Source organism: Leopardus geoffroyi, chromosome C1 (genome assembly GCF_018350155.1).
Source record: "Leopardus geoffroyi isolate Oge1 chromosome C1, O.geoffroyi_Oge1_pat1.0, whole genome shotgun sequence".
NCBI classification, from domain to species: domain Eukaryota; kingdom Metazoa; phylum Chordata; class Mammalia; order Carnivora; family Felidae; genus Leopardus; species Leopardus geoffroyi.
This window is the reverse complement of record NC_059328.1, coordinates 1,942,710-1,968,442: the sequence shown is the minus strand read 5'-3', so window position 1 is coordinate 1,968,442 and position 25,733 is coordinate 1,942,710. Positions and strand designations below refer to the sequence as shown.

General features: G+C 67.9%; 1 protein-coding gene and 1 long non-coding RNA gene across 4 annotated transcripts; one reads left to right on the top strand and one right to left on the bottom strand.

The window, feature by feature from the left end:
- Positions 1-2,435: 2,435 nt before the first annotated feature.
- On the bottom strand, positions 2,436-23,848 carry ARHGEF16 (Rho guanine nucleotide exchange factor 16). 3 transcript variants are annotated; one of them, XM_045475384.1, is made up of 15 exons: positions 23,697-23,848; positions 15,623-16,226; positions 13,720-13,765; positions 12,439-12,608; positions 11,202-11,258; positions 10,683-10,843; positions 8,923-9,075; positions 8,639-8,768; positions 6,937-7,011; positions 6,572-6,664; positions 5,348-5,499; positions 4,785-4,976; positions 4,027-4,094; positions 3,475-3,576; positions 2,436-2,983 (listed from the first exon to the last, which is right to left on the bottom strand). In XM_045475384.1, the coding sequence occupies exons 2-15, from the start codon at positions 16,205-16,207 to the stop codon at positions 2,844-2,846; spliced, it is 2,124 nt and encodes a 707-aa protein (XP_045331340.1). In that variant the 5' UTR covers positions 16,208-16,226; positions 23,697-23,848; the 3' UTR covers positions 2,436-2,843. The 3 variants fall into 3 exon arrangements, with proteins under 3 accessions (XP_045331340.1, XP_045331342.1, XP_045331341.1); XM_045475386.1 differs by lacking the exon at positions 23,697-23,848 and adding an exon at positions 22,214-22,313; XM_045475385.1 differs by lacking the exon at positions 23,697-23,848 and adding an exon at positions 19,400-19,969.
- Positions 20,236-23,682, top strand: LOC123597072. Its single transcript, XR_006711943.1, has 3 exons — positions 20,236-22,055; positions 22,237-22,341; positions 22,560-23,682. It is a non-coding gene; the product is annotated as an uncharacterized LOC123597072 (long non-coding RNA).
- Positions 23,849-25,733: the final 1,885 nt, after the last annotated feature.

The following is a 25,733-nucleotide window of genomic DNA, read 5'->3' as shown; positions in this document are numbered from 1 at the left end:
GAAATGTGTAAAACCTATAACACTCAATCGTGCTTCAGCGGAGGCCATGACCAACTAGGAAACGATGCAAAGTAAGACACCCTTCACCTCCCCAAGAAAACCCGTCAATGCCAGCAGATTAATCTGGCGAGAGGATGCGGGAAGCCCCGAACCAAATTAGGAGAACAGACCAGAGAGCCCCCAGTCTGATATGACCCCATGCCCAGAGAGCTCCATGATGGCCCGGCAGGGGACAGCTGGGGTTGGGGGTCCGATCTTGGGGATACGGACAGTAACCAGGGGTGGCAACGTGAGCGGGATTTGTGGACGCCCAGGGCCAACGGAGGTAAGGGCAGAAACACTGACCTGTGCGTTGAAGGGGCAAGAATCGGGGCTACGGGGGCTCCCATTGAGTTTCAGGGACTGGGGAGCCCCAGGCACTGCTAGGGTCCCACCGTGGACACCCAGGGGCACTGGATGTCTTCAGGGCTGTGGGCCCGACCACGGTGTCCCCGCCAGCCACCAGGGGCACTTGATTGGGGGGGGGCGCCCTGCAGAAAGGCCTTGGAATGTTTCGGAGTGGTTGTAATAGGTGGGTGGGCGGGGACACCTCGGTGTCTGTTCATACTGGGCCCCACGGGGGTTGGCTGATGTCCTAGGAAGCCCACCGACCCCAGCAGCAGGCCCAAAAGGGGCGGTGCGGCTGGCTGGGAGGAGGGGCTGGGCTAGATTGCTTCTGGAGACCCCTCCCCAGCAGGGCAGGTGTGGCAGAGTTCACAGAACCCCCAGGAATCCGGGGGTGGGGGGCAGTGCTGGGCACTGCCATGGAGGAAGGGTCGTTTGGGGTCTTGAGACCTCAGCTGGGCTAGAAGGCAGATCAGAGCCATTTCTGGGAGGGGCCAGGGTCCTGGCTGGCCTGCCCCGCCCTCAGGAAGGCACCTCAGGCTAAGCGGAGGCCCCTCAGAGGGTGTCGAGTGGGCACTGGCCCTGGAGGGAGCCCTGGCCTTCCACACTTCACCACCCAGCCCCACCCCCCGCCCACCTGAGCCCCTCCAGGCCTCCAAGCTGCCAGGGCCTGTGCTTCTGGAGCCTACTTTGAGGGGTTCCCGTCCTAGGCTGGTCTGGCCCTGCCCGGGTGGCCCCAGCCCCTCCCCCGGGGTCCTGGGGTGTCCTTCCTCCTGGCTAAGCACCTTACCCCTTGCTTGGGAGGACGAGGGGGCTCCAGCCAACCGCTGTGCAGACTGAAATGGGCCTGAGGTGGCGTCCTGGCCCCAGGTCAGGAAGTCGAGGGCCTGGTCTCAGGGCTTTCCAAACCCTCTTTGCTCCATTAACTAGAAAGGTACCCGGCAGAGGGCGGGCAGTGGACAGGTCTGCCCTCCCGAGGAGCTCGGGGGTCGGTGGGGAGAACGAGCAGGCGGGCTTCCTTCGGGGGAGCTGGGCTTACACAGAAAGCCGCCCCCACCCCTGCCTGCCACACACGCACGCGTGTGCACACGCCCGGCCTCGGCTGCCAGCCTGCCTGCACAGCAGTTCTGGGAAAAGAGCCAGGAGTTAACCCAGGTCACAGGTGGGCAAGTCGAGGTCCCAGATTCCCACCTGTGCAGTTAGCGGCAGGAGCTACGGGGGGCTGACTCCAGTGACCGGACCCTGCCGCTGTCCCACCGCCCTCTGGTCGTGTAAAATCCCTGCCCGGGACCCCAGACCCTGCTTGGGCTCTGACCTAGGCCTGGTCCTTCCGACCGCCTGCGGCCATGGAGGTCACCCTGGAGGTCGGTGGGGAGGAGGTGCTCACCCCTCCTGGCACTATATTTCTCCCCCAACCCCATTCGGTGGGCAGAGCTGGGACAGCTCATCCCCACCGGGCCCTCCAACTGGCTCAGGCTGGCCTCCCCTCCCCACCTGGCCGGGCCTAGGACCGGGAGAGGCACAGCTCAGGGCCTGCCCGATCGCCCCCTTCTGGCTGGGAGTGTGGAGCCGACCCTCTGGCTTTCAGACTGGAGCTCCCACGGGATCTGGGCAGATTCTTGTCATAATGGGAGCCCCCACCCCAAGGACAGCACTGCCCGAGCCGAGGGGGGGCCCTGGGCGTGGACAGACTCTTCCCCACCTGCACATCCGGGTCCTGGGGGGGACAGATGGGCCCTGAGGGAGGCGGGGGTTGGTGGGACATCCCAGAAGAGCCCCCAGACCCACTAGCCAGACGGAGCCCAGCAAAGGAGTGTGTGGGGACGGGGGTCAGGAGCCACTGGCCTCGCTCACCAAGCTCCAGGTGGACAGTCCGGCCAAGGCCACAGACGAGCACGGGGTGACCAGGAACAGGGAGCCGGACACGCCCCTGGGACCCAGCCCAGGCGACCACTCACGGGGAGCTGGTCCTGGCCGGTGGCACCCTGGGGATGTTGCAGGGACTGCCCTGGCCTTCCCCGAGGCGCAGGCTCCCATGGAAATCCAGGCGCTAAAGAAATACTTTCTTTAATGTCTGTGAAAACCTCAGTCAGGATTTCAGCACTGGCACCAGAGTCCGCTCCCTCAGGCGGGACCTCCTCTCAGAGAGTGGGGCCCTCGGTCCCACGTGGGGGGCAGGAGAGGCGAGGGAGGGAGCCGGGCCACGTCCCGCGTCCAGTCACGTGCCCTGCGTGGCGGTGCGGTGGGTGCAGGACGTGTGGGAGACGTGGGGCCAAGCTGGCGTGGCCCTGACAGCTTGGGGGAGGGTGGCCCCCGGGGGGGGGGACGGCGCGTGCGAGCTTCCCACCGGATGTGTCTGCAGCCGGCACTGCAGCCCCCAGCGCCTCGGGAGACCCGCGGGCTGTCAGGCTCCCGGGGGCCGGTGGATCTGCGCCCCTCGAATCGCCGGGCAGAGCGGGCTACACGTCTGTCTCCACGCGCAGGCGCTCCATTCTGCGCACGTTGCCCTCCACGGCCACGCGGCTGGTGATGCATCGGGCGAAGTCCTCGGGGAACCAGCCCGTCTCCCCATCTCTCAGCCTCTCGCCGTAGAACCATCCTGAACACAGATGTGGGGCGGGTGAGGGCGGGGTCCGGGCACGAGGGCGGGGCTGCGATGCCCTCTGAGCCGCTGTTCCAGAAGGCACCAGGCCGAGGCCCCTCCCTTACAGCGGATCACCACCGGCTCCTGCCAAGGGGGCCCGGTTCCGGGTCACACGGGCACCCGGTCCTCCATCGGCAGCTCGGCCCGGATGCCGGCGCATGCCCCGTGCGGGCGTGTGCAGGGGCCCCCGGAGTAGCACAGTCACCCTCCGCCCACTTACGACACAGAGTGACAAAGGACCCGATTCTGATCCCGTGACTCAGGGACATTTGAGGACACCCCTGAGGGAGGGTGCCGAGGGGGCCTTGGAGCACCGTGAGAAATGGCAGAAACTGTGTCCAGGGGGCCAGGGTCAGGGTGCACCGCCCACACGGGTGTGCCCTGGGCCCTGACGGGGCTGGCGGACTGTCACCCCGGGGCCTCCCCACCAGCGCCGTTCCACTCACCGTCTTCCTGCTCCAGAACCAGGACCACATCCGCCTGCTGCAGGGTGATCTCGTCCGCCTGCTTGGCCAGATAGGCCTTGGTGACCTCCACCTGGGGCAGGTCTGTGGGGGCAGGTGGGGTGGGGGTCAGGGGCGGAGCTGTCCCCGGGAGGACGTGGGCTCCACCTCCCGGCACATCCCCCGGGGGCCTGGTCTCAGCGGGGCCTGGGCTGGGCACATGGGCTGGGGACTCGTGGCAGCTTCCCCCGGAGGCCACGGGACAGGCTGCCCCTGCCCGGCAGAGGGGGCAGGTGGCTCCTAAGGGGCGGGGCTGGAGCCAGGCTGACAATCTACGGGCCGGCCCGGCTCCCTGTGCTCCAGGTACGGGGCACGGTCCTCTCCCCCGCACGGACGAGGCGGCCCTGGGACAGAGCTGGGTCTGGGCAGGTCACCCTGGGGGCAGACAGTGGCACGGACGGAGGGCTGGACGATACCTCTTAGCTCCGGGCCGCCCCCCTGCCCAGGGCCGGGGAAGGGGCCGCGAGCCCTGTTCTTGGTGCGGCGGGCGCTCACCTCCTTTGTTGGCGGGACTCTGCCTCTCCTTGTGTGTGAGCGCCACGATCCAGCGGGCCCGGTCACTCCTGGGGCGGGACACAGCGTGGGTGAGGCCCCGAGGCCAATCCCGCCAGCCTGGGGACCTCCGGTTTCACACGGCCCACCCCCAGTGTGGTGCTGTGCGGGGACAGGGGGTCAAAGGGCCTCCCCGGGGTTCCTCAGGCGTCCCCCACGGCCCTGGAGCTGTGACCCGCAGTGATGATGAAGTTTCACAGGACGCTGGCATCCTTTCATGACCCCCCACCAGTTCCCTCAGGGGCCGGGTGTGGGAAGTCACAGGCAAGAGGGGCAGCAGGCAGGCTTTACCGAGTCAGGCCGACCCCGAGTCTCATCTGCCCAGGGTCACAGTCAGGCAGCAGCTGCACCCCTACGACCCGGGCGCTGGGTCCCAAGCCCACCGTCCCTCCCTCCCCTGCCCGCTGAGCCCCTCCCTGCTGGCACCTCCCTGTGCTGCCCAACGCCCCCCAACCTGTTCTGACCTCATCGCCCCCACCACTGGCGCCCATGCTCGAGCGCCACTGGCCTCACGGCTGCTTCTTGGCAGAGGCCTCCTGCCCCAGGACCTTTGCACTGTGGTGCCTCTGCCAGGCCCTCCTCCCCGGGCCACGCCGTGCTGGTCAGGCTGTCCCCCTCCTGGCATTCCCTTCCCTGCCGTGTTTCCCTCCGTGGTCAGGTCCCCCCCCCCACCCCCACCCCGGGACCTCCCCCCGACTCACGCGGAGTCAGACGACAGCAGGATCTTCTCCTGGCGGCCCTCGCTGTTGTGCAGCAGGGTCACCTGGAAGGGGTGCGGCACGGAGGAGCCGCGGCTGCCGCCGCCCCCCAGCAGGGAGGGGTCGCAGGCCTCCGTCTTCTGGACCCGGATGTGGTCCACTTGGGCGTAGTCCTGCACCACGAAGCTGTCCTCGCTGCAGGGAGACAAGGGGGCGGCCAGATGCCTCCGAGGGTGTGTGGGCGGCCCGGGTCCCCCGCCCGACGGGGGCCAGAAGGACGCTCCTGAGGGCTGCCCCCCTCCCCCACCCCCTGGGGAGCACAGGCGGTGCGTCTTCTCGTCCCCGTGGCCTGGGCGGGCAGACCCGGGTCTGCAGGCACAGGGAGAGACCTGGCCGCCCCACGTCACATGCAGGGGGACCCAGGCCGCTGCCGGGGCCAGGCCAGGCTGGGAGGGGGCCCCCACCGTGTGCCCAGCTCTGAGGTCTGAGGAGGCCCGGGTGACTCCCCCAGGCCCCTCGCGGTCCCCGTCTTGGGGCCACATGGCCCGGCACCCACGGCGGCCTACCTCTTCTTCTTGGTGACCACCAGGACGTCGTTGAACAGAAACAGGTAGCACGTGGGCCGGCTGGCCAGTTTTCGGAAAAGCCCGGTTTCCTCCACCACAGAGAGCTCCCCACGCTTCAGCAGCCAGCGGGAGGCAGAGATCAGCGGGAGGGACTGGAAGGAAGGGCCGGGGAGGTGCCTGAGTCGGGGCGGTCGGGGGGTGGGGTGTGGGCGAGGACGTACCGAGGCCGGGTGGGCACCAATCCCCGCCTCCAAGGACTAGGTGACTGCCCCCTCCCCCGGGGCTGGACCGAGGAGGAGGACAGTGAGATGTGTCCTCGCCTCAAACAAAGGGCTATTCAGTTGGCCGACAGGCACAAATGGGGCAGCTGCGCTGTGCCAGGTCCCCGGCCCAGATCCTGCTCGGCCACCCAGGCAGGTGGGTGCCCTCCCTGCCTCCGGCCGGGCCCAGGGACTCTCCAGGCACCTACTGAGCACCCCCTGAGCCGGAGAGCCCTTACACCCTGGTCCGGACCTCCGTGGCCTCCCTCCGTCACTCCGTGGCCCTCGTGCCCTGCCCACAGCACCTGTTCCAGCCCGCTGGGCAGCCTCTGCTGGCTGATGACAAGTTGAGGCCCGGCCCACAGGGCTGCCTCCAGGCCCTGACTCCTGTAGAGCAGTTCCCAGGAGGAAGCGTCTGTCTGTCTGCTCCTCTCTTGCTGCTGGGACCCACCCTCCCCAAGAGGTGCTTCCTGCGGAAGCCGGATCCCGGTGGCCCGGGGCACAGCGGGGTCCTGGGCAGCCGGTGGGACCACCCCTGGACCATGGGACGGTGGGGGATCCGTGGGGACAGAAGTCTGAGCCCTGCCTGCGTGGGACGGCCTTTAGGATGCCTAGGTCCCCGCCCCAGAACTGACGGACTATTCCTGGCCTCACGGGGAAACCCAAGACGCGCGCCGGCCCGGACATCGTCCTGCCCCCTGACCCCAGCATGCCGCCTGCAGCCCTGGGGGTGGGGGCACAGGCCAGAGAGACCCGCGTACCCACTGAGCCTCGGGCAGGAGCGCCGAAAAGCTGAGCCTGTGGCCAAGGGGGTGGGAGTCACAAGGGTGCTGGGGAGGCCGAGGCAGAGGCCCCGGCCCCCTCGGTGCGGGCGCCCGCAGGGGCCTCCCTCGAGCCGGAGCCCCGAGAGGCAATGTCCCCCTGACCTGAGACGAGCCGGGCGAGGAGCGGTGGGGGTGCCCACCTTGACCTTGCCGAAGTCCAGCTGCGTGTGCAGGGTGTACATCTGTTCTGTGCGCTCCATCTTGTGGGCTCCCTCGTTGCACCGTCTCACCAGCTGCGGGGCGGGCGTCGGGAGAGCAGGCTGTGCCGTGGGCAGTGGCCCGGCCGCCCCGGCCCCCGCCCCGCCCCCGCCCCCGCCCCCACGGGCTCGCCCATCGTGTTCAAGCTCCACTCCCTCCGTGAAAAGCTGGAGACGGACGGCGCGGAAACCTTCCCTCCCTCCCTGCCTTGCCCTCAGGGTCTCCACTGCTGGGTGGGGGTAGGGGGGCAGCATTCAGGCCCGGGCTTGGTCTGGGCGCCCCCTCCTCTCCCCTGGACCCTCCTCACCTTGCTGATGGCCTTGAGCGCACGGCTGGCGGCCTTGTACCTCTCAGGGTGGCCCTGACTCTTGAGGCAGAGGGTCTGCAGAGAGGATACCACACGTGAGTTACCGGGGACCCTTTTGCCCTCCAGGCTCAGGGGCCTGCACGGGCAGGGGCGCCTCCACTAACGTCACACCGGGCGGGGCCGCAGGGAGGTCGGGGGCCAGTGTCCAGAGGGCTCCTGCCAGGCCGCCCTGGGGTGCACGGCCCCCAAACGGCTCTGCTGGGTCAGGCTGGTTCGTGGGACCCGGAGAGAGCACGCTCCCGGGACCCCAGCCCTTCCAGTCCTTGGCATCTTGGACCGGTCTGGGAGGTCCCCGTGGCCTCTCTTTCTACGCTTCCCAGAGGGACCTGGGAGGTCTGATGTCCCGTCTGCTTGGAAAGACGGCACTCTAAGCGGGAGCCACATGCTGCCTCTGTGTGCTGTGTGCACGGCTGCACGTGTACAAGTATGCGCACGCAGATACACCTGCTTGCATGTGTGTGAGCGTGCACACATGCATGTGCCTACATGTATACGAGCGTGAGCACATGTGTGCACCTGCGTGTGTGTGGACACGTGTGCACCTGCATGTGTGCGAATATGTGCACACGTGTACACCTGCCTGCATGTGTATGTGTGAACACATGTGCGCCTACATGTGTGAGGGTGTGCACACGCGTGTGCCTGCATGTCAAGCGTGAACACACGTGTGCAAGTGTGAGCACACGTGTGCGCCTACATGTGTGAGCCTGAGCAATGCGTCCGCCTACATGTGTGCTAGCCTGAGCACACGTGTGTGCCTACATGTATACGAGTGTGAGCACATGTGTGTGCCTGCATGTGTGCGTGTGTGCACACATGTGCGCCTGCATGTCTTCAAGCGTGAGCACACGTGCACCTGCCTGCATGCATATGAGTGTGCACACATGTGTGCCTGCATGTGTGTGAGCATGTGCACACGTGTGTGCCTGCTTGTTGAGTGTGAACACACGTGTGCAAGTGTGAGCACACGTGTGCGCCTACATGTATACGAGTGTGAGCGCACGTGTGCGCCTGAATGTCTTCGAGTGTGAGCACACGTGTGCACCTGCGTGTGTGTGAGCATGTGGACATGTGCACACTCATCGGCTTGCATGTGTGCGAGCCTGAGCACACGTGTGTGCCTACATGTGTACAAGCATGTGCACACGTGCACCTGCACGTATGCCTCTCGCCCCCACCTGCCCTGCAGCACTGAGCAGGCATCTCCGAGGCATGAACCACTCCAGTGAGCTGTTCAGAGCTCCACGCACGGAAGGGAAGGTGACGGGCACCCGGGCTGCCCTGGGGGCCCACAGCCGGGGCAACTGGCTGAGGATCCTGGAAAGGAGGCAGCGGCCCAGGACCCGCACTCGGCAGAGGCCCGGGCAACCCTGGTTCTCACTCATCCACCTGAAGGAACCTCGTGAACCTTCTAGTACAGGGACGAACACCTGCGGAGTGCTGGCGCCGCTCCTGGCACAGAGCCCGGGGGGAGGGCAGGGTGGGGGGAGGCTATCAAATGTCAAAGCCGTCTTACGACTGAGTGACGAGGTGGGGGAGGGGGCGTGCCGTGCTCCACTCCACTGGAAGGGGGACCCGGGCAGCTCTGTCCCGGCGTCCAGCCGACCTACCTCCCCAGGCGGGGTCCGCGCTGTGTACTCACGTCCGTCAGGAGGGGCAGCCGGGTCACCCTCTGCATGGGGAGGATGAGGAAGGAGATCATGGGGAGGCCCCCGCACGCAGGACGCTTCTCGATCTCCCTCAGGGCCTCGTGGAAGGCGGCGTTGCTGCTCCTGTGACAGAGAACGGGGCTTCCGAAGTCAGGGCGGCGGGAGGGGAGGGGGAGCCCGCAGGAACGCGCCCCGAGACCGAGGCCCCCGAGACCGAGGCCCCCGGGACCGAGGCCCCCCGGGACCGAGGCCCCCCCGAGACCGAGGCCCTGCTCACATCAGCCTCTGCAGGGCGCGCTGCTGGTAGACCTCGTTGGAGCAGTAGGCGACGTAGGGGTGGAAATGCTGCTCTGCGTGTTCCTCCAGGATGTCGCTGATGTCCTCCACGCACACCTGCGCCTTGTGCCGCTGCTCTAGGGCCTCGAAAAACCTGAGGGTGAGAGCGGGCTGGGGCCTGGCCGTCGGGGCGAGCTCCGGCACGCGGGGACCGGCTGCCCAGGCCGGCGGCGAGCCGTGACCTTCCCGGGGAAACCCCGGGACGGGTCAGCTCCTTCAGCCTGAAAAATAGGGCAAATCCGAGGCCACTTCCCACGAGGTTCTGGCGGAGACCCCGGGGGAGCCCGCAGGCCGCACGGGGAGCCTGCTGCTCTAGGTTCATGCCCTGGACGTGGGTCAGGCCGGCCCGGAGCCCCGGATCCCTCTGCCCAGCTCAGGGTGGGAGTGGGGGCTCTGGGCGGACTCCCCGGCGGGGACCCCCCCAGGCCCCGCTTCCCCCTGGGGCTCCCTTCCGAGATCAGCCGCGACTCGGCCTCGGCCACGGACAGGAGGCCGCTGCCGCCTCAGGAGGCCGGACGTCCCACCCCAGGACAGCGACGGCCAGCCAGAGGCCCTGGGGAGCTCAGAAGCAACCACGTGGCCGCTTGGCACAGAGGACAGCCGGCCTACGGCGGCCCCGGGCCCTCTGCTGCGCCTCACGGACACGGAGCTGAGGGGCAGAGCTGGGCGGAGGGGCAGCCGCCATCGCGGGCCCCCACGGAGTCAGGGGCTGCAAGCTTCCCCGGGCTGGTCACCGCGGCTCCGCAGGAAGACTGTCTCCAGGGACAAGATAGCCACCCCCCGCCCACCCCGTACGGCCCTGAAACTTCATGGGGCAACAGGTAGCAGGGACTGGGGGCTGGGGGGCTCGGGGGGCTGGTCTGATGCTGATGTGAGTGAACCGGGGCTGAGCCACCTTCTGTCACCTGCCCCACCCTAGTCTGCAGAGGGGGGCTCGTGGGGCCCACCTATGCAGTTTAGAGAGCATGCTGGGGCATGAGGGACGGTGTCCCGGGGTCTCCTGGGACCCAGCGTTGGGTGCAGCTGAGCGCACACGGGTGCATACGCGGGCTGTGCCCTCCGTGGGAGTAAACACACACGTGCACCCGCTACCAACCACACGCACACTCACGCAGGCACATATGTGCACACACACACGCACACACCTGCGCAAACACGTACACACACGCACTCGGGCACATGGACGCACACACACCTGTGCAAGCACAGCCACTCGGGTGCACGGAGGCACGCACACAGCTACGCACAGGCCCGTGCAGGCCTGGCCCCTCCTCCACCCCGGGCCTTGCAACCAGAGCCCCGGGCCAGGCCCAGACACCACCGGGCGGAACATGACCCGAGGCTGCAAGTGAAGGCCCCCGCCCCTCCCCCCGCCCCGCCCGCCCCGCCCCATGGGCACCGCCCACCTCATCATTCGCCTCGTCATTCGGCCACCTTCACCCGGTGTCAGGTGGGGATGTGCCCCGTGGGAGGAACTCCACCCTCTCAAACATCCAAGGGACAGGGCGCTGGCGCTGCCGGGGTGCCCGCGGGCCTGGTGCCCAGCCTGTCCCTGGCCCAGCTGTCGGCGGCCTCAGGGCCCGAGAAGGTTCTCGCATTCCCTCCCGGCGGGCAGCAGCTCCGATCCGTCCACCCCGCAGTCCCGGACCGGGAGTGTCCTGGAGCCCCAGCCCTCCCACCCTCTGTGGGCGCGGGCCTCACCTCTGGCTGGCGCTCAGGACGTCCAGGATGTTGGAGAAGAGGTGATGACGCTCCATCTGGGTCATCGTTGCCTGCAGCTCCCCGGACTGCAGGAACTCGGCCACCAGGATGCCCAGGCTGTGCTGGTACGAGAACTCCGACGTGAGGATCTCAAAGATGGCCTGGCGGGGAGGACAGCGGCTGCTGGGGCCACCCTGCGCCTCGGGGGTGCGGTCCGGGGGCAGGACGGGCCGGACCCGGGGCAAGGCTGGGAGCGTGGCCGTGGGGACAAGAGCCCGACACCTGGGTACGTGCTCTGGCTCAGCGGCTACGAGCCGTGATGCTGGCGAGGACTCGCACCCGCATCCGAGAAGGGGCGACGGCAGGCCCCGCCACCCCGCCAAGGGCATCAGCCATCGTCCCAGTGCCCGGCCCAGGAGGTGTCCCCACGACCACCGTCCCCCGTGCGTTGTGTGACCCACGCCAAGTCTTGGGCACAGGACTGGACTCCCCCCCCCGCCCCGCCCCCAGCCCCCTTACCTCCTGCCTCTTGCGCTCCTCAGCAGGCAGCCTGTCCAGGATGCCGGACTCCACCACCTGAGGGGGGCACAGGCCTGGGGGTCACGGGGTGCTCATCCCGGAAGCCCATCCGCCCTTCCAGAGAGCCCCGGGGCGGCTGAGGAACGAGACAGGCATCTGGAGGGGATGGCCGACAGACACCCAAGGGTGGGGAGTGTGGGCTCCGTCCCCTAGAGCTGTCCCGGGGGCCGAGAGGCCCAAAGCCACCCAGCAGAGCTGAGCGGCGAGCCACGGCCATGACTCAGACACACCTGGCCCAGGTGGGCGTGCGGCCTGCCCGGGAGGTAGGGGAGGCGTTCCAGCTCTCCACCCCTGCAGGCCCAGCGGCCCTTGGCTGCCCTGGCTCGCGTGCTGCCCATTCGGCCACAACGTGTCCGCGGTGGCCCTGCAGAGCCGGCCAGGCCGCCCCACGGCCCAGGGGCACCCCCCTGCAGGACCCAGGGCCACCTGATCCTTGCCCTCCTCCCCTCTGGGCTGGCCAGAGGCCGTCACCAGCGCCTGGGCCGGGAGTTGGGGGGCCGGGCAACCCCCTGCCTCCTCGTCCAGCCCAGAGGCTTGGCTGAGATCCCCCGAGCTCGGGTAGGAACAGAATCTGCCGGCATTTTGAGGGTGCGGGGTCCTGGACCATCTATGCCAGGAGACCACCCACACACCCCAGGCTGCATGCAGCTCTGTCCCTGGGCCCTCGGGGGACGGGTCACCAGCGTTTGCCCTCCTGGGGTCGTGGCAGGCACCTCCCCACACACACCTGCTCAGAGCACCAGGGCCTCTGTCCCAGCCGAGCTCTCCCCGGAGACCCCCACAGCCCTAGGGCAGGGCCTTCGCCCTTCCACGGCCGTCTCCCCCTTGGACCCTCCTGCCGCTTTCCCGGGCCTCGGAGCGGGGTCCTTCTGCCCACAGCTCCGCAGGCCACTCTGAGTCGGGCGAGGGCCAGGGGCTCACCTGTGGGGGGCTCGTCACACATGCGCAGATGGCACGGGCCCCTAGCTGCTCTCCTTCCCTCGGGACCAAACCCAAAGTGCCCTTGGAGCAGGGCGGCTCTGAGGGTGCCAGGAAGGGGGGCCCCCTGCAAGCTGGGCATAGGAGGGTACTTCTGGAAGCCTCCTCCTCTCACTGGGAGGAGGACCCCGACCGGCTTTGAGGGGCCAATCGCCCGTGGGCTCGGACACAGAGCGTCACCCCACCGTCCCGGCCTCACCTCCGGGAGCTGGCTCCAGGTGATCTGCGCCGGCCGGTAGCTCTTGACCACGATGGGGGCGTCCGCCTTCCCGGTTCCGTCGGGGCTGGACGGCTCGTCGAGCAGGTCGTCGTCAGACTCGTGGCTGGTGTTGAGGCCCCGCTCCCGGATCTCCTGGTAGAACCTGGGGTCTGGGGACGGGGGGCGTGTCACCGGCAGGCCTGGGGGCTCTGAGCGGGTTCCCCCCAGGAATCTGCGGGCTGAGTCCTCCCCGGGAGACCCTGAGGGCATCAGGCGGCTCAGGGCCCCCCACAGCAGGCTCCCCTCAGGCTGGCTGGCTCCCATGGCTGTGCCCGGCCGAGCTCAGGACAGGGCTGGTGTCCCCATGCAGAATGTGGCACCTTCAGACCAGGGCTGAGCTGACCAATCAGAGCCGTGGGGGCCGCCCTCGGTGGGGGCTGCTCCCAGGCTGGGCCGAGAGCAGTGGACGCCTGTTCCCGAGTCCTCCGACCCCAGGTGCGGTCTCCCGCTCTCCCACTCTGCAGCCATCACCCCCCCCTGCCCGCCGGGGGCCAGCTGGCGACTGGCTCAGGGCCACCAACCCTAACCCTTCTCTTCCTGTCCTGGCTCTGAGACTGGGCACCACCGCTCCTCTCCCTGAGGCAGGAGGAGGCCCGGATCCTGATGCCTCCCCACCCCCAGGCCTGTGGCTGTCCACACAAGGGGGCCCCCTCCTGGCTGAGCCCCTGTACCCTAAGAACCCTGCCCCCTCACAGCCACTGGGTGCTGCATCCTGGCGGGCGGGGGCGGGGGCGGGCCCCTCCCCCTCCCCTCCCCCTCCCCTGTGGGGTCCCGTTGGCATCACCCCTCAGCAGGCCAAATGCACTGCTCCGGGCCCTCCTGAGCCCCCAACACTGGGCTCCCTGTGTCCCGTGGGCAGTATACACAGCATGGGTGTCTACACCCTGGGGCCAGCACCCCCTGGCTGCACCGGTGCAGACGGGCCTGGCACACACATGCACGCTGGACAAACGTCTCCTGGGGTGAGTGTGGGCGCTCTGTCCATCCCCTGCCCCTGGAACAGCACAGAAGAGCCCGAGGGAACTTTCCAGACACGTCAGAACTACACGATGAGACAAGCCACCAGGACCTCCAGCCCCCAGAGAAATCCCAGTCGGCCTGTTCTCCCTGCGCCGCACCAGCCTGCCCTGCCCCCCCAGCAGCCCCGGCGAGACCAGCCTCAGCTGCGCCCGGCCTGGCCCATACTGGCCTCTTGAGGTCACGTCCCTTGGCCACACTCACCGTCCTTGAAGGAGCCCTTGTGTGCACGTTTCCGCCCCAGTGTCCTCTGTGCAAACAAGAGACACGGAAACAGGGCCGTCAGTGGGGAGGAGGGGCAGGTGCGAGTCCACAGCAAGGCCACCCTGGGGGCCCGGAGATCTCACAGCACCACATGTGAAGGCATGCTCGACAGGAGGGGGCCTCTGCCGGGCACGTGGAAGGTGCTCGATAGACGTCAGCTCCACAAGGAATGCACGGCCACCAAGCAGAGGCTAGGGCAGGTAGGGCAGGGTGACTGAGAGCTAGGCAGATCCAGGAGGGCTGCCTGGAAGAGGCAGGCAGGCCTGAACTAATCAAGAGCGGTGCTCGGGACAGCAGGGTGTTCTGACTGGGTCTAGAGAGAAACCCAAGCAAGGCCGGACGGGTGTGGTTGGAGGGGGCTCAGAAGGCCCAGGGTGGGAGCCAGGGCCACACCAGGGGAAGCAGAAAGGGCAGGGACTGGCAGGTTAGTGTCGAGCTCCCAGCACAGGCTTGGGGTCCCAGCAGCTGCTGGCAGGACTGCAGAGGCAGGTGGGGGCGGGCAGGGTCTTCAGGCACCCCCGGCAGCTGGCCGCACAGAGCTTGCCCTCTTGGCCGGGACACGGTTTTTCCCGACCTCGGGGCTATGCAGGTTCCGGGAAAGGGAGAGGTTTCTTCAACAAGTTGGGGCCTGAAAACTCCCCTTGTGGGTCTGGAATGTGTGGTGCTCCCCCCACACTGGGCCCTGCTCCCCCACCCCGGGCCCCGGGCCCCCGCTCCCAGCACCCCTACCCCTCCTGCCTCTGGGTCTGGGCATCTGCCCAGCATTCACCCTCTGCTTTCTGCCTCTGGACCACCTCCGTGCCCCTGCTCAGAGTTCCTGGGGAGCCCCTCCTCCGTGCTCTGCTGGCCCCCCAGGTTCCCCCAGCCCAGACCGGAGCACCCCGGCGCACGCCTGCCTCCTCCCTGCCTTAGGACCTCGCTGGGGGCCACCTACAGGGGTGCCCTCGGCACCCCAGCTCCAGCTGTGCAGGAAGTCAGGAAACGTCTGATGCGAGGGAGTGAGGTGGCAGCTGGACGGGCCCTGGGTGGCTGCAGAGTGCCTAGGTCCTGAGGCAGCTTCTGGGGCCCGGGCATCTCAGGGAGGCCTGGCAGGAGCCGTGCCCCACCTCCAAGGCCACGGGCATCTGAGGACTGCGGCCAAGGTGGTCCCCGGGGGTCCCCTCTGCACGTACTCCGACGGGTGGGCTTGGCTTCTCCTCCGCCCGCGGCCACGGCTCCCGGTCCCGGTGACAAGCCCCCAGAGAGGCGGCCACCGGAACATCAACTCTGGCCACGGGGGCCCCTTCCCACCAGCCCTGTGCCCGGCCCGTTCTCTCGAGAGCACCGCGGTAGAGCGGCTGTCGGGCAGGGCGGGGAGGGCGTGCGCGCAGAGAGGGCGTCACGCGTCTCCTGAGTCCCCAACCAGGGGGCCCCTCGGGCAGACCCACCGAAGCCAGCTGCTGCTGTGAGGTCGGCACTGAAACTCGTCCTTGAGACAGGCCGGCTCCCCTCGGGGCTCAGAGAGAGAGGCTGCCTTCAGGACGCTCCGTTCCTCGCTGCAGCTGAGAGCGGGGACCCCCGAGCCCGGGGTCCTACAGAAACCCCCCGACCTCGCCGAGCCTCGACCGCCTCATCTATAAAGCGGGCACCCTCACACTCCGCTCGCAGCCTGCCCATCAGACCGAAGCAGATACACGTCAGGACCCTGCGCGCAGTACGTGCTCACTGAATGGCAGCCGCACGAGACAGGTGACGGTGGCGGAGACAGCGAGGGTGACAGGGAGCCTCCGTCTGTGCCTACAAGCTCCCGAGGCCCCTCACGGCACGGCCCCCGCCCCGAAGTCCAGGCGGCACGGCCCCCTACCTTATTCTTGGCCGGGCACCGAGCGGGAGGCTGGCTGGGCTCCTCCGCCAGGGCCTGGAGCTTGGGGCTGAGCTGCAGGGGGCCCCTCTCCCCGCCCGGCGCCTCCAGGCCCTTCATGGCCGCCCGGTAGGATCGGTTCCGTAGGTTCCGTCTCAGCGCCCCCCCGGGGCCCGCGTCCACGTCCATGTCGTCCAGGGAGAAGCTGGGGGCTGACAGGAGCCGGGGGTCCCGCCGGGCGGCCTCCTTGCTGAGCACGGCCGCCCCGAAGCTCTGGTGGCGGGCCGGGGTCTTGGCCTTGCTCGACACGGCCAGGCTTCTGGGGATCAGCTGCTGAGTGCCCATCTTGAGGGCCGCGGGGCTCTGTGTGCTCAGGACGACAGCCCGCGGCTCCTCGTCCTGAGGGGACACAGCGGGGGGCACCGAGGTATCGAGCTGGAAGCCTTCGTCGTCCCCGAGCTGCAGGGCGCCCCGCACCATCGGGAGCCCGGACGCCGGGTTCCCCCTGGCATCGAGCCGCAGCTCGGAGTGGAAGCGGTATTCCAGCAGCTTCTCTTCCAGGGAGCTGTCCGAGTGTCGCTGGGACATGCTGAGTGGCCACGGTGTCCTGGGGCGAGAGGGCAAAGGTGAGGGCAGGCGGACATGCACACCCTGCAGCCCTCCTGCCTGCGGGCGCCGCCCACCGCCTCTCAGCGCCCGCCCGGCCAGGGACCCCGCTCGGGATGCAGGGCCCGGAGGCCGGGAGGGGGGTGTGCGGGGGGCGGGAGGCTCAGGCCTGCCGGGACCCAGCTGCTGGGACCGGGGTGGAGGACAAGTGTGCACCCCCCCCCCACCGTGCTTCCTCTGGTGGGTGCCCACGCCGAGGACGGACCCCCAGGCCGGGGGGTACGAGCGTGCGGTAATGAGGGGCGCGTGGCCCCAGGGCCAGGGCCCTGCCGGCCCGAGCCGGGTCGGACACTGGGCATCTTGGCCCCACCTCCTCCTGGTCGCCGTGAGCACCGCGAACGAAGCTGTCTGTGGGGCTCCCGGGACCCTGGCCTCCACCGCACCCCCACGTTCCAGAGCGCGCAGGGCCAGGCTCCGCCGTGCTGGGGGAGGTCGTGTCAGCTCGCTCACTCGCGGGACACGCCGGCCGTCTGCGTTCTCGATTTGCAAACGAAGACACGAGGCCCCGAGAAGCCCAGGAGCCCCCGGGGTGTGGGACGGGACACGAGGGAAACCGGGTGGGGGCTGACCCCCGGCGTGTGTGATTCCAGACCCTCTCTCTTCACCGCCCCGCGTGGTGACTCCCGCGTGGCCGGCTGTCTAGGCGGCCTTTCTGCGTGCGCAGTGACACGCCCGGACTTTCCCGCATTCGCGGACTCTGAGCAGGGCCGACCGTCCCCGTCTCAAGAGCCCACTGGGCACGGCCCCTCTATGCCTGGATGCAGAGCGGGGAGGGGGGCGTCTGCAGACACCCGGGGCCCACAGCCCCCACTCGGTCTCCCTGCATCCCGTGGATGCCCGTCCCTCTGGGGACCCCGAGCACCTCACACGTGCAGAGCCCCGCCGACCGGCGTGGGGCTGGCTCTTCAGCTCGGTCTGGCTCGTGCCGGGCCGAGGGCCCACGGCCCTGCGGTGTGGACGGGCCCGCCGCCGCCTTTCCACTGTGAGGGCCCACACAGGCCTCCCGGCCACCGGCTTCCGGCCAGCGACCGTCCCATCCCTTGGCTCTTTTCTGCACCTCCCGCTCAAGATCGGCAACGTGGGCAGAATGGCGACAAAGCCTCGGGAGCAAGGCTCCCGCTCGCGGGAGTCAGGTGCTGTCGCAGCCCGGCCCTGGGCTGTGGGGCCGCGATGGAGCGACGCCCCAGCCGCCGGGCGGAGCCGTGGCCACAGCGACCCGCGCTGGCCAGGGCAACAGTCAGGGTCGGGAGGACCTTGGGGGCCTGCGGGAGACGCACTCCTCTGCACCGCCTCCTTTCAACGTTAACGCGAGCAAACGGAGCCGCCACTCCTGTGCCTCTTGTAGACGCGGGGCTTGTGCACACGAGGCTGGAAGCCCATTTCTCAGGCGGAAAAATCAAGTCTCCGAATCTGCAGCCCAGGTGGCTGAGACTCCGCGCCCAGCTTCCGCGCGGCATCCTTTGCCTGCCGATCTGGGAAGGAACGGAGACGCGGTTTCTCCGACAGCTCCGTGGGAGTGAGGCGGTCACCTGCCCTCTCCTGCCCCGGGGGGGGCGGAGGGGGGCACGCAGCCAGAGGTGCCCGGGCCTGTGCCAGGCCTCCCGGGCCTCTGGAGTCGACGGCTCCCTGGACCCCAGGGACACCACTGCCATCCGTCCCAGGACACGCCAGGCAGGTCCCGGCCTGAGCCTACCTCCCACACTCCCTGCCCAACCCTGCATCGGAAGTTCCCGGCCCGGCCTCGGCTCCAGAACCCCTCCCTGAGGGGCAGCCAGGCCCCAGAGGGCCCTAAGCCACAGCACCGGCCGGGGTGACAGCAGCAGCCGGGAGCCTGGCTGCCTGTGCTCCGACCCCCAGCACACAGGGTCTCTGCTGAAGCCATCCCAGAGAGGCGAGTGTGGCTGCCTGAGGAGCCCTGGCCGCCCCCACCCCGGGAGGACTGCCCACACATTCCTGGGGACGTTCTGAGTCGCACGCAGCCAGCGGCGGGCGGTCCCCCACCCTGGCTCACCCACCCCCACGTAAACTTTGCATTCACCCAGGCCTGGCCGAGAAAGGGGTCTCTGGTAGACTTTGACCTCTATGCAGGCCAAGCAAATTGCCCCCGAGTGGGGAGCCCGAAGGCTCGGTCAGTCCTCTTAGTCTGGGAGGCGTTTACCGTGGGGACATTCACCTCGTCGCCCTGAAAACCGGCACTGTGACCGTGCCTTCCACCTGCCCCATCCACCGTCCTCCCCCTCCCCTTCCCCACCTCAGGCCCTAGGCCTGGGTCTTCTGGGCCCAGACCCTGGACCCGGACCCTGGACCCCAGACCCCGGACACAGCCAGTAGCAGGGCTGCTCCCAGCAGGGGGCAAAGTCTACTCTGGGGACAGGAGGTGCCCCAGCAGGAACCTGTCAGGTGAGCCACTGCTGGGTGTGACCTCCGTTCTCAGCAAGGTGGCCGCACCCACAGGCCTGGAGTGCCACCCGCGCGGGGACCGAGGCCCAAAGAGGAGTGGATGCCATCCCAGGGCTCTGCTGGACCTCCAGGACCGGGGCCGGCTGCAGCCAGCTGTCGGGGGGGGGGGGTGGTGCAGCTGACATGGGCACACTCTGACCTCCTCCTTCTAACCTCAGGGTTCTCACGACTCCCCGGGCACAGGTCCAAAAGTCACACGGCACCGAGAGGCCTACCGTGAAAGACAGGTGTCCCCTCCTCCACTGCCCTGTCCCCCACAGGCCACCGCTCCGGGCTCTACAGCTTTTCCCCGATGTCTGCTATTCTGAGATCTCCTGATCGCACAGGCCAGCCTCTCCCTGCCGTGTGGAGCCGTGTGGACGGGATTTCAGCCCAGTACGCAGGACCCGTGGGTGTCTGTGTTAGTACAGCCGGCTCGGCCGAGCAGGACACCAGCGCCTGGCCTCCCTCGTTAATAATTCCCTCTTGTTGACCGGCGGCTGTCCTCCTGTTAACTCCCCACGCGTTCCCGTGTCCCTGCCTCGCGTGTTTGGACCACACACTCCATGCGATGGGTGCATCAGCCCTGGTTCTCCCAGAGACCCTGGCCTCTCTCCCCGGCGCTCCCTTCCCTGCCCCCAGATCCCATCCTGGAACGGTCCTGGAGCTCCCCACCTTCCTGAGGCTACGAGGTAGCCTCACGGGAAGCAGATCTTTGTCCCTGGGGCGGGTAACCTGCTGAGCTCAGAGTCCCGTGGGAGATTATTTTCTTCCAGAATCCGGAGGCCTCCTTTCTTGTCCGGTGCTCTGCTCCTGGGAAAACACCAGATACGCTCCGACGCTGGCTCCCTGGACGACCACAGCCTGGGGCGTCCTCTGACCTGTGGAGCCGTGGCTCCCACTTTCTGTGGGGGGTGACAGGGAGCACCAGCACTCGTGGGGAAAGGTCCACATGCGCTCCCTGAGCCACAGACTTGTGCCTCCTTCCAGCCCCTTCCTCGGGCCTCGCAGGTCTGGGCGCATCCTGGCGACCTCTCGTGCAAACGTTCCCCCGCCTGTTTTCTCCAGCCCCTCTTTCCGGGACGGCCCGGATCCCGCACTCCAACCTCTGGCATTGTCTCCACGCTGCGGCCTCTTCTGTCCTGGGTTTTCATTCTCTGCCCACGCTGTGGGAGATTCCAACCCTTCCAGAAACCAGCACTGTTGTTTGCACGTCCTGCAAAGAGCCGTCCAGAGCGCCCTGTCCCCGCGGCGTGCTACGGCTTCTGTCGACGCTGAAAAGGTCGCTTGTGGTTCCTTTCTGCTCCCTGGCCGTCCCTGTATGGGCCTCCGTCGCCAGCTCGAAGGCAGCAGGCCCTCCCGGTCCCTCTTGGCTGTCTGCTTCGACTTTAGCAGGGAAGACGGCGCCACGCAGGGAGTGTTGCTGCCCCCCATGCTCCTTGGGGACCCCCGCCCCCTGTGTCCTCACCCGCCGCCTCTCCTCTGGCTGGTCGGCTCTGCAGAGCAGCTCTCCCTGGGTCCTCACTGGCTGCCGGCCTTGGCCTGGTGTCCGGGGGCCAGTGCAAGGGAGGGGCCGAGGGCACGGACTCGGGCAAATGCCAGCCACACTGTCCGGGCAACGGAGCTCCCTAGAGGGAGGCCAGCTGCCCTGTGGCGACCATGGGGTCACAGGGGCGGGTCTGCTCCCCAGCACAGCTCCTCCAGAGACACCCAGGGCCCTGAGGGCTGCGTGCTGCGTGTCTGTCTTCCCAAGGGGTGTGGGTCCTTCAGGCCCAGGGATGATTTCGGTTCACACCTGCACGCGCGGCTGGGCTCGACGGTGAGAAGCGAGCTCTTGGCTGGGATGGTGCGAGCTCCGCCCTGCTGCCCTGGCCCCGGTGCCTCATCCTCCCGGGGGGCCCTGGGGTCCGTGCCCAGAACCACCCACACGGGTACTTAGCTTCGAGCCGGCAGAAGCCACCAGGGTGCATCGCAGGGGCTTCCACACCCATCCATGCCACCTTTTAGGTGACTTTCAGGGGACTTCCTGCTGTCTCCGCACCGGGTGGGCGGGGGAGGGTGGTGACCTGTTGAGTCCTTGGAATCCATGGCATTTAACTCTCCTTTTGCACTCCGCAGCCGGCCCGGTGTCCGAGGCACAGGTGCAGGGACAGGCGAGGGGCACCTGTGACTTGGGAGGGAGGAGGGGCAGCAGGCGGGGTCAGGGAGGACCAAGTGGCCGGGTCAGCGGGGCCTCAGCGGCACTTGGTGCCGGGGGTCCTTGCAGCCCGGCGCCCGGCTCCTGCGTTCTTCTCACCAGACAGGCTCCCCGGACTCCGTGGGCTCAGCGCCCGCCCTCCCGCTGCCTGACAGAGGAGATCAGTCCGCCTGGCCCTGTGGCCCTGTCCACAGCTGCTCCCACAGCCACTGGGACCACTCCGTCCGTGGGGCCTCTCTGTCCCTTCTGCCCTGCCTCCAGGTCCGGCTGACCCCACCCTGCCCGGTGGGGCCTGGCCTCCCGAGCACCAGACCCTGGTCTTTGCTCAGGCCGACTCGGGCCACGGTGATGGTCTTGTACTTGGGTAATTCTGCAGGGCCAAGCTCAACCGTCAAGAGTCACACGGAATGTGGGGGCAGGATTTGGCCGTGTAAGTCACAGAGCACACAGCAGACGGTTCCATGTGCCAGGTGGCCAGGGGTGGTTCAGGGACTCTCGACTACGGTGGCCTTGCCCCCTCCTCCTCCCAGGGACACCTGGCCACGTCCGGAGCCAGTTTTAGAGGTCACAGCCGGGCCTGACTTGCTGCCCCGCCTGTGTGGGCGGAGACTGTGCCTGCGGGTCAACACCCTGCAGGGGGGACCTGTCCCGGAGCAAATGTCTGCAGTGCCTAGCTTAGCTGACTCCACCCCTTCACGGTGGGGGTCAGGGAAGCCCAGCCCCGCCGAGGCCCCCTCCCTTTCTGGTGGGGCCCTGGAGACCCACTGGCCATGCCCCGCCTGGCACCCGGCCTGGCAGCAGGGAGGGGCCGTGCTGGGCCCGCCCCACGCAGAAGCCTCCCGCGGCCTCTTGCTATGAGGCTTCCAGGCTCGGGCAGCGGTCACAGAGAAGACCACCTTCCCGGCTCTGTCTGCGACGTCCATGCCCCCTGGCTCCTGTGTCTGGGTCCGGACGTCCCATACACCTGGCTCCGGGCCCAGACTCAGCTGACACGCATGCCATTTCCCCAAAGAAGCCTCTGGATGGGAAATCAGAGCCCCGACTCTGACGGGAGCTTGGACAGGTGACCAGCAGGTGTCTTCCAAATGCTTTCTCCCCTGCAGTGTCTGCAGTCCCTCCCCCATCTTCCGGAAGGTGGCTATGTTCCCTCGCTGACAGGTGAGGGACCCTGGGGGGCGGGGGGGGGGGGAGGCGCTCAGGCTGCCTGTCACCAGAGAGCCGGACGAGGAGCCAGGCCTGTGCTGACCGAGGTGACCGTCCTGCGGGCCCCGCAGACGGGCAGGGATTCTCACCAGAAATAAAGACGCTCTTACAGACGGTCGGTCGCACAAGCACGGTCACTGCCACGGGCAAAAACGACCAGCAGCCGCGATCCGTCTGGAAACCGAAACTAAAATTCCGGGCCCCAGACAGACGCAGGGTGAGTGGCTGTGCCCATCAGGTCACGCACACAGACTGCCCCTCAGGGACAGCACACGTGGGGGCCCCAGCAAGCCCCTCCGCCCCTGTGCCTCATGTCCCCTGCTGGGGAACAGCACTTCCTGGGCGGGGGCGGAGATGACCCCGGGGACCAGAGGCCTCCCAGGCTTCTCCCCCAAAGGAGGCCCTCTGCTCGGCTCAGTCCCTCTCACTCTCCAGGTGACATCTGTCCAAGGGACTTAAGACCTTCTTCCCGAGGTCCGCACCTCCTGCCGCGCTCTCCCACCAGGCCTGGGGGAGCCGGGGGCAGCGCCTTTGATCTACGTGGGCAGAGGTTGCCCTGTTCTTGTGGCCCGCGGGCAACCCCAGAACAGCTCAGCGGCAACTGAGTCGGGGCCCTCTCTGTGGGTACCCTGACTACCCCCTCTTACAGATGAGGAAACCGAGGTCCAGCAGCCTCACGTAACTTGCCTTAGTTCATACGGAACCAGGACCCCCACCCCTAAGCACTCAGCCACGGGGGTGTCAGGGTGGACAGGGTCAGATGCCCTCCTGCTGGTCCCGGCCAGGTCCCCGACAGGCGCCCCCCGAACCCCCACACCAGGAGGGGCAGATTGTTCACCTCAAGGAGAGAGGGAGGAATCAGGCCTTCCCCGGCTTCGGGTCAGATGAAGAGGTCCCCCCCGCCGCCATGCCGGGTGCTGGGCTGAGACCCACCCAAATCTCAAAGGGGGCTCTTGCCTCCCGGATGCAGAAGCCGAGGCTGGCGTCAGCAGTAAATGGGGCCCCCGGCCCTCCAGAAGCTGCTCCCATACCCCTCCCTCCTCCTCCCCTACTAGGTAAGAGTGAACAGCACCCCTGCCCCCCCCCCGCCCCCCCCCCGGGCCTGCCCACCACATCCACCGGGTGGGGGAGGCGGGGGAGGCGGTGGATTTTGGTCTGTTGTGGGAGGATGTTCGTTTTGGGGGCTGCTGACTCTTGAGGCCAAAGAGGGTTTGGGCAGCAGATTGCCCGGAGTTTGGGGGAGGGTGGTTTTGTCCCCGCTCCTGACCTCCATTTCCAAAGGTCCTGGGGCTTCCTAAGGGTCTCCAGGCTCTGATGTCTAAACAGGAGACCCTGCGACAGAAGCGTCCCCCGGGGCTCGAGGGGAGGCAGGGGGCGGGCAGCAGGACGCCGGAGGCCGCGCGGGGTGGGGTCCGGGGACCCGGGTCGGGCCGCGCCCGGGCTGCGGGCTCCGTCCCGCGGCGGAGGGAGGGCGCCGCCAAGTTTCGCCGACCGCGGGGCGCCGGCGGGAAAGGCGCCCCCGGGTTCCCGGGCCTCCCCGCCCCCACCCCGCTCACCCGTCCCCGGGCTCACCTGCGCCGCGCGCCGGGCGGAGGACGTGGCGGCCAGCGGGCGGCGACTCGGGCCGGTGTAGCCTCCGGGCTCCGCGCCCCGGCCCCGCGGCCGATCCGGGCCGCGCTCCGAGCGCCGCCGGTCCCTCCCAGGCCCCGCCCCCCGCTCCCTGCGCGGCCCCGGGGCCGGGGTGGGGGTGGGGGGAGGGGAGGCGCGGGCGGGCGCGCGCGCGCGCGCGGCCGCAGGCCAGGTGGGCGCCCAGGTGGGTGGGCGCGCGCGCGCGGGCAGGGCGTGGGCCGGGCGGGAGCGGACGGCCGGGCGCGCCCGGGACACCTGGCCGGGCCACCTGCGTCACCGTCCCCACCTGGCCGGCCGGCGCTCACGTGACCCCGCGGCCGGGCCGGCTCAGCTCCCCGGGCCGCAGGTGTCCGCCCCCGGACCGCCCAGCCCGCCCGCTGCGGCCCGGCCGGCGTCGCCCGCGGGCTTGGGGCGTGCGTGGCCGGGCAGTGACCCTGAGCGGGCTCCCGCCTTCCTTCCCGGCCTGGCTAGCCTGCCTCCTCCTCCAGGAAGCCCTCCTGGAAGCCGACCGGCGCAGAGGGGAACCTGATCTTCTCAAGGCAGGAAAGGCGCCGCCTTCTGGATTCTTTCAAAAGTGCGGCCGGAGGGCGGCCCGGCACCGCACAAAACACTCTTCGCGGTTGTTGATGTGAGACGTTGGGGTCCGGGAGCCCATGGTCGAGAAGGAATACTTGAGAGGCGCCTGGCTGGCCCAGCCGGGAGAGCGTGTGACCCTGGGGTGGTGAGTCCGAGCCCCGGGTTGGGTGTAGGGATTACTTAAATACAGTTTCAAAAACTTAAAAGAAAAAAAATTCTTTAGATGTTTTTGGTGCAAAAACAGGCAGTTATTAAAACACGGGGACAGGAGCCGTGGGCAGAAAGAGCTGTCCTGGGGCTGTGAGAAGTGACTGGTTACATACTTTCAGGTTGGGAGGGGGTTAGGGACTGGGAAAGCCTCTAAGGACTTTGGAAGCAAGGTGTCCACGACCTTGAGGGGCCAGCTGCTGTTAGGATAAGGCCATTTACTCCTGTCTAGTAAACCCTTAGTCATGAGACCCTTTAGATGTCTATCAGTGGGCCACGTGCTTGGAGGCTGGTGGCCAACATGTATCTTGGGGGGATAAAGGAAGGGATTTTTACAGGATCCTGGAGGTCAGGCTAATGTCAAGCCAAGGTTGCCCTTTGCCTTTAGCACATTGACATCGAGGCAGCTGAGCTCCTCGGGAAGGTCGCTCTGCCTGTCTCAGGTACTTGTCAGTGGGCTGCAAAGGGACTTTAACCTTTTCTGTATTTCTTCCGCCTTTGTTTTCCACACCAGTGTTTTTCATCACCCCCATTTTGCAGGTAGGGCCACTGAGGCTTGGGAAGGAGGGCGCTTGCTAGCCTGTGCAAAGGCAAGCCCAGCCTGCAAGCCTGGCCTTTCCGGGTCTTGTCTACGGTGGGTCCCCCGGGCGGAGGCTGCCACAGAGGCTGATTTCAGGAATCAGGTTCCTTAGTCCTGCCAGAGGCGCCAGGGGCTGGGAGAGGTGACCTGTCGTTCCGCCAGGCCGGGGCGGAATGTCCTTTGTCACCCAGCCTCCCCAACCCCCAGCCCCACACCAACCCAGGGTGTGGCAACGGCAGAGTGCTCCCGGTTCGCCCCTGCTCGGGAACCACCCGTGCCCATCCAGCAGGGGCAGCGGCCTCCACTTCCCCATGAAGCCCACCCCTCTTGTTCACACTCTGCCTGTGCAGCCCCCCTCCCCGCACCTTTCCAGGGGGACAGCCCGCGTGACTCTTTCCCAGGCTCCCCATCCTGCGGGGGGCCCAGCCCTGCTCAGGAGAGCTGGAGCCCTCTCCGTGGGAGAGACATCCTCTTGCCCCACTGAGCCGGTGACAGGCCGCCTGCCGAAACCTCAGGAGCCATTGTGTGTTTGTGCCTAGTCACGGGGTCTGCCTCTCGTCCCTGCTCTGTTCCTCCTGCAGCTGGTGTCCCAGAAAGAGAAGGCTCGTGGAGGACAG

Bases quoted from the DNA above. Each gene is read 5' to 3' on its own strand.
- ARHGEF16 (XM_045475384.1), bottom strand. From the start codon at position 16,207: ATGTCCCAGCGACACTCGGACAGCTCCCTGGAAGAGAAGCTGCTGGAA. The intron at 11,259-12,438 runs GTGAGGCCGGGA...TGCCCCCCTCAG, and splicing joins CCTGGAGCCAGCTCCCGGAG to GTGGTGGAGTCCGGCATCCT. The intron at 3,577-4,026 runs GTGAGCGCCCGC...CTGCCCCCACAG, and splicing joins GAGTCCCGCCAACAAAGGAG to ACCTGCCCCAGGTGGAGGTC.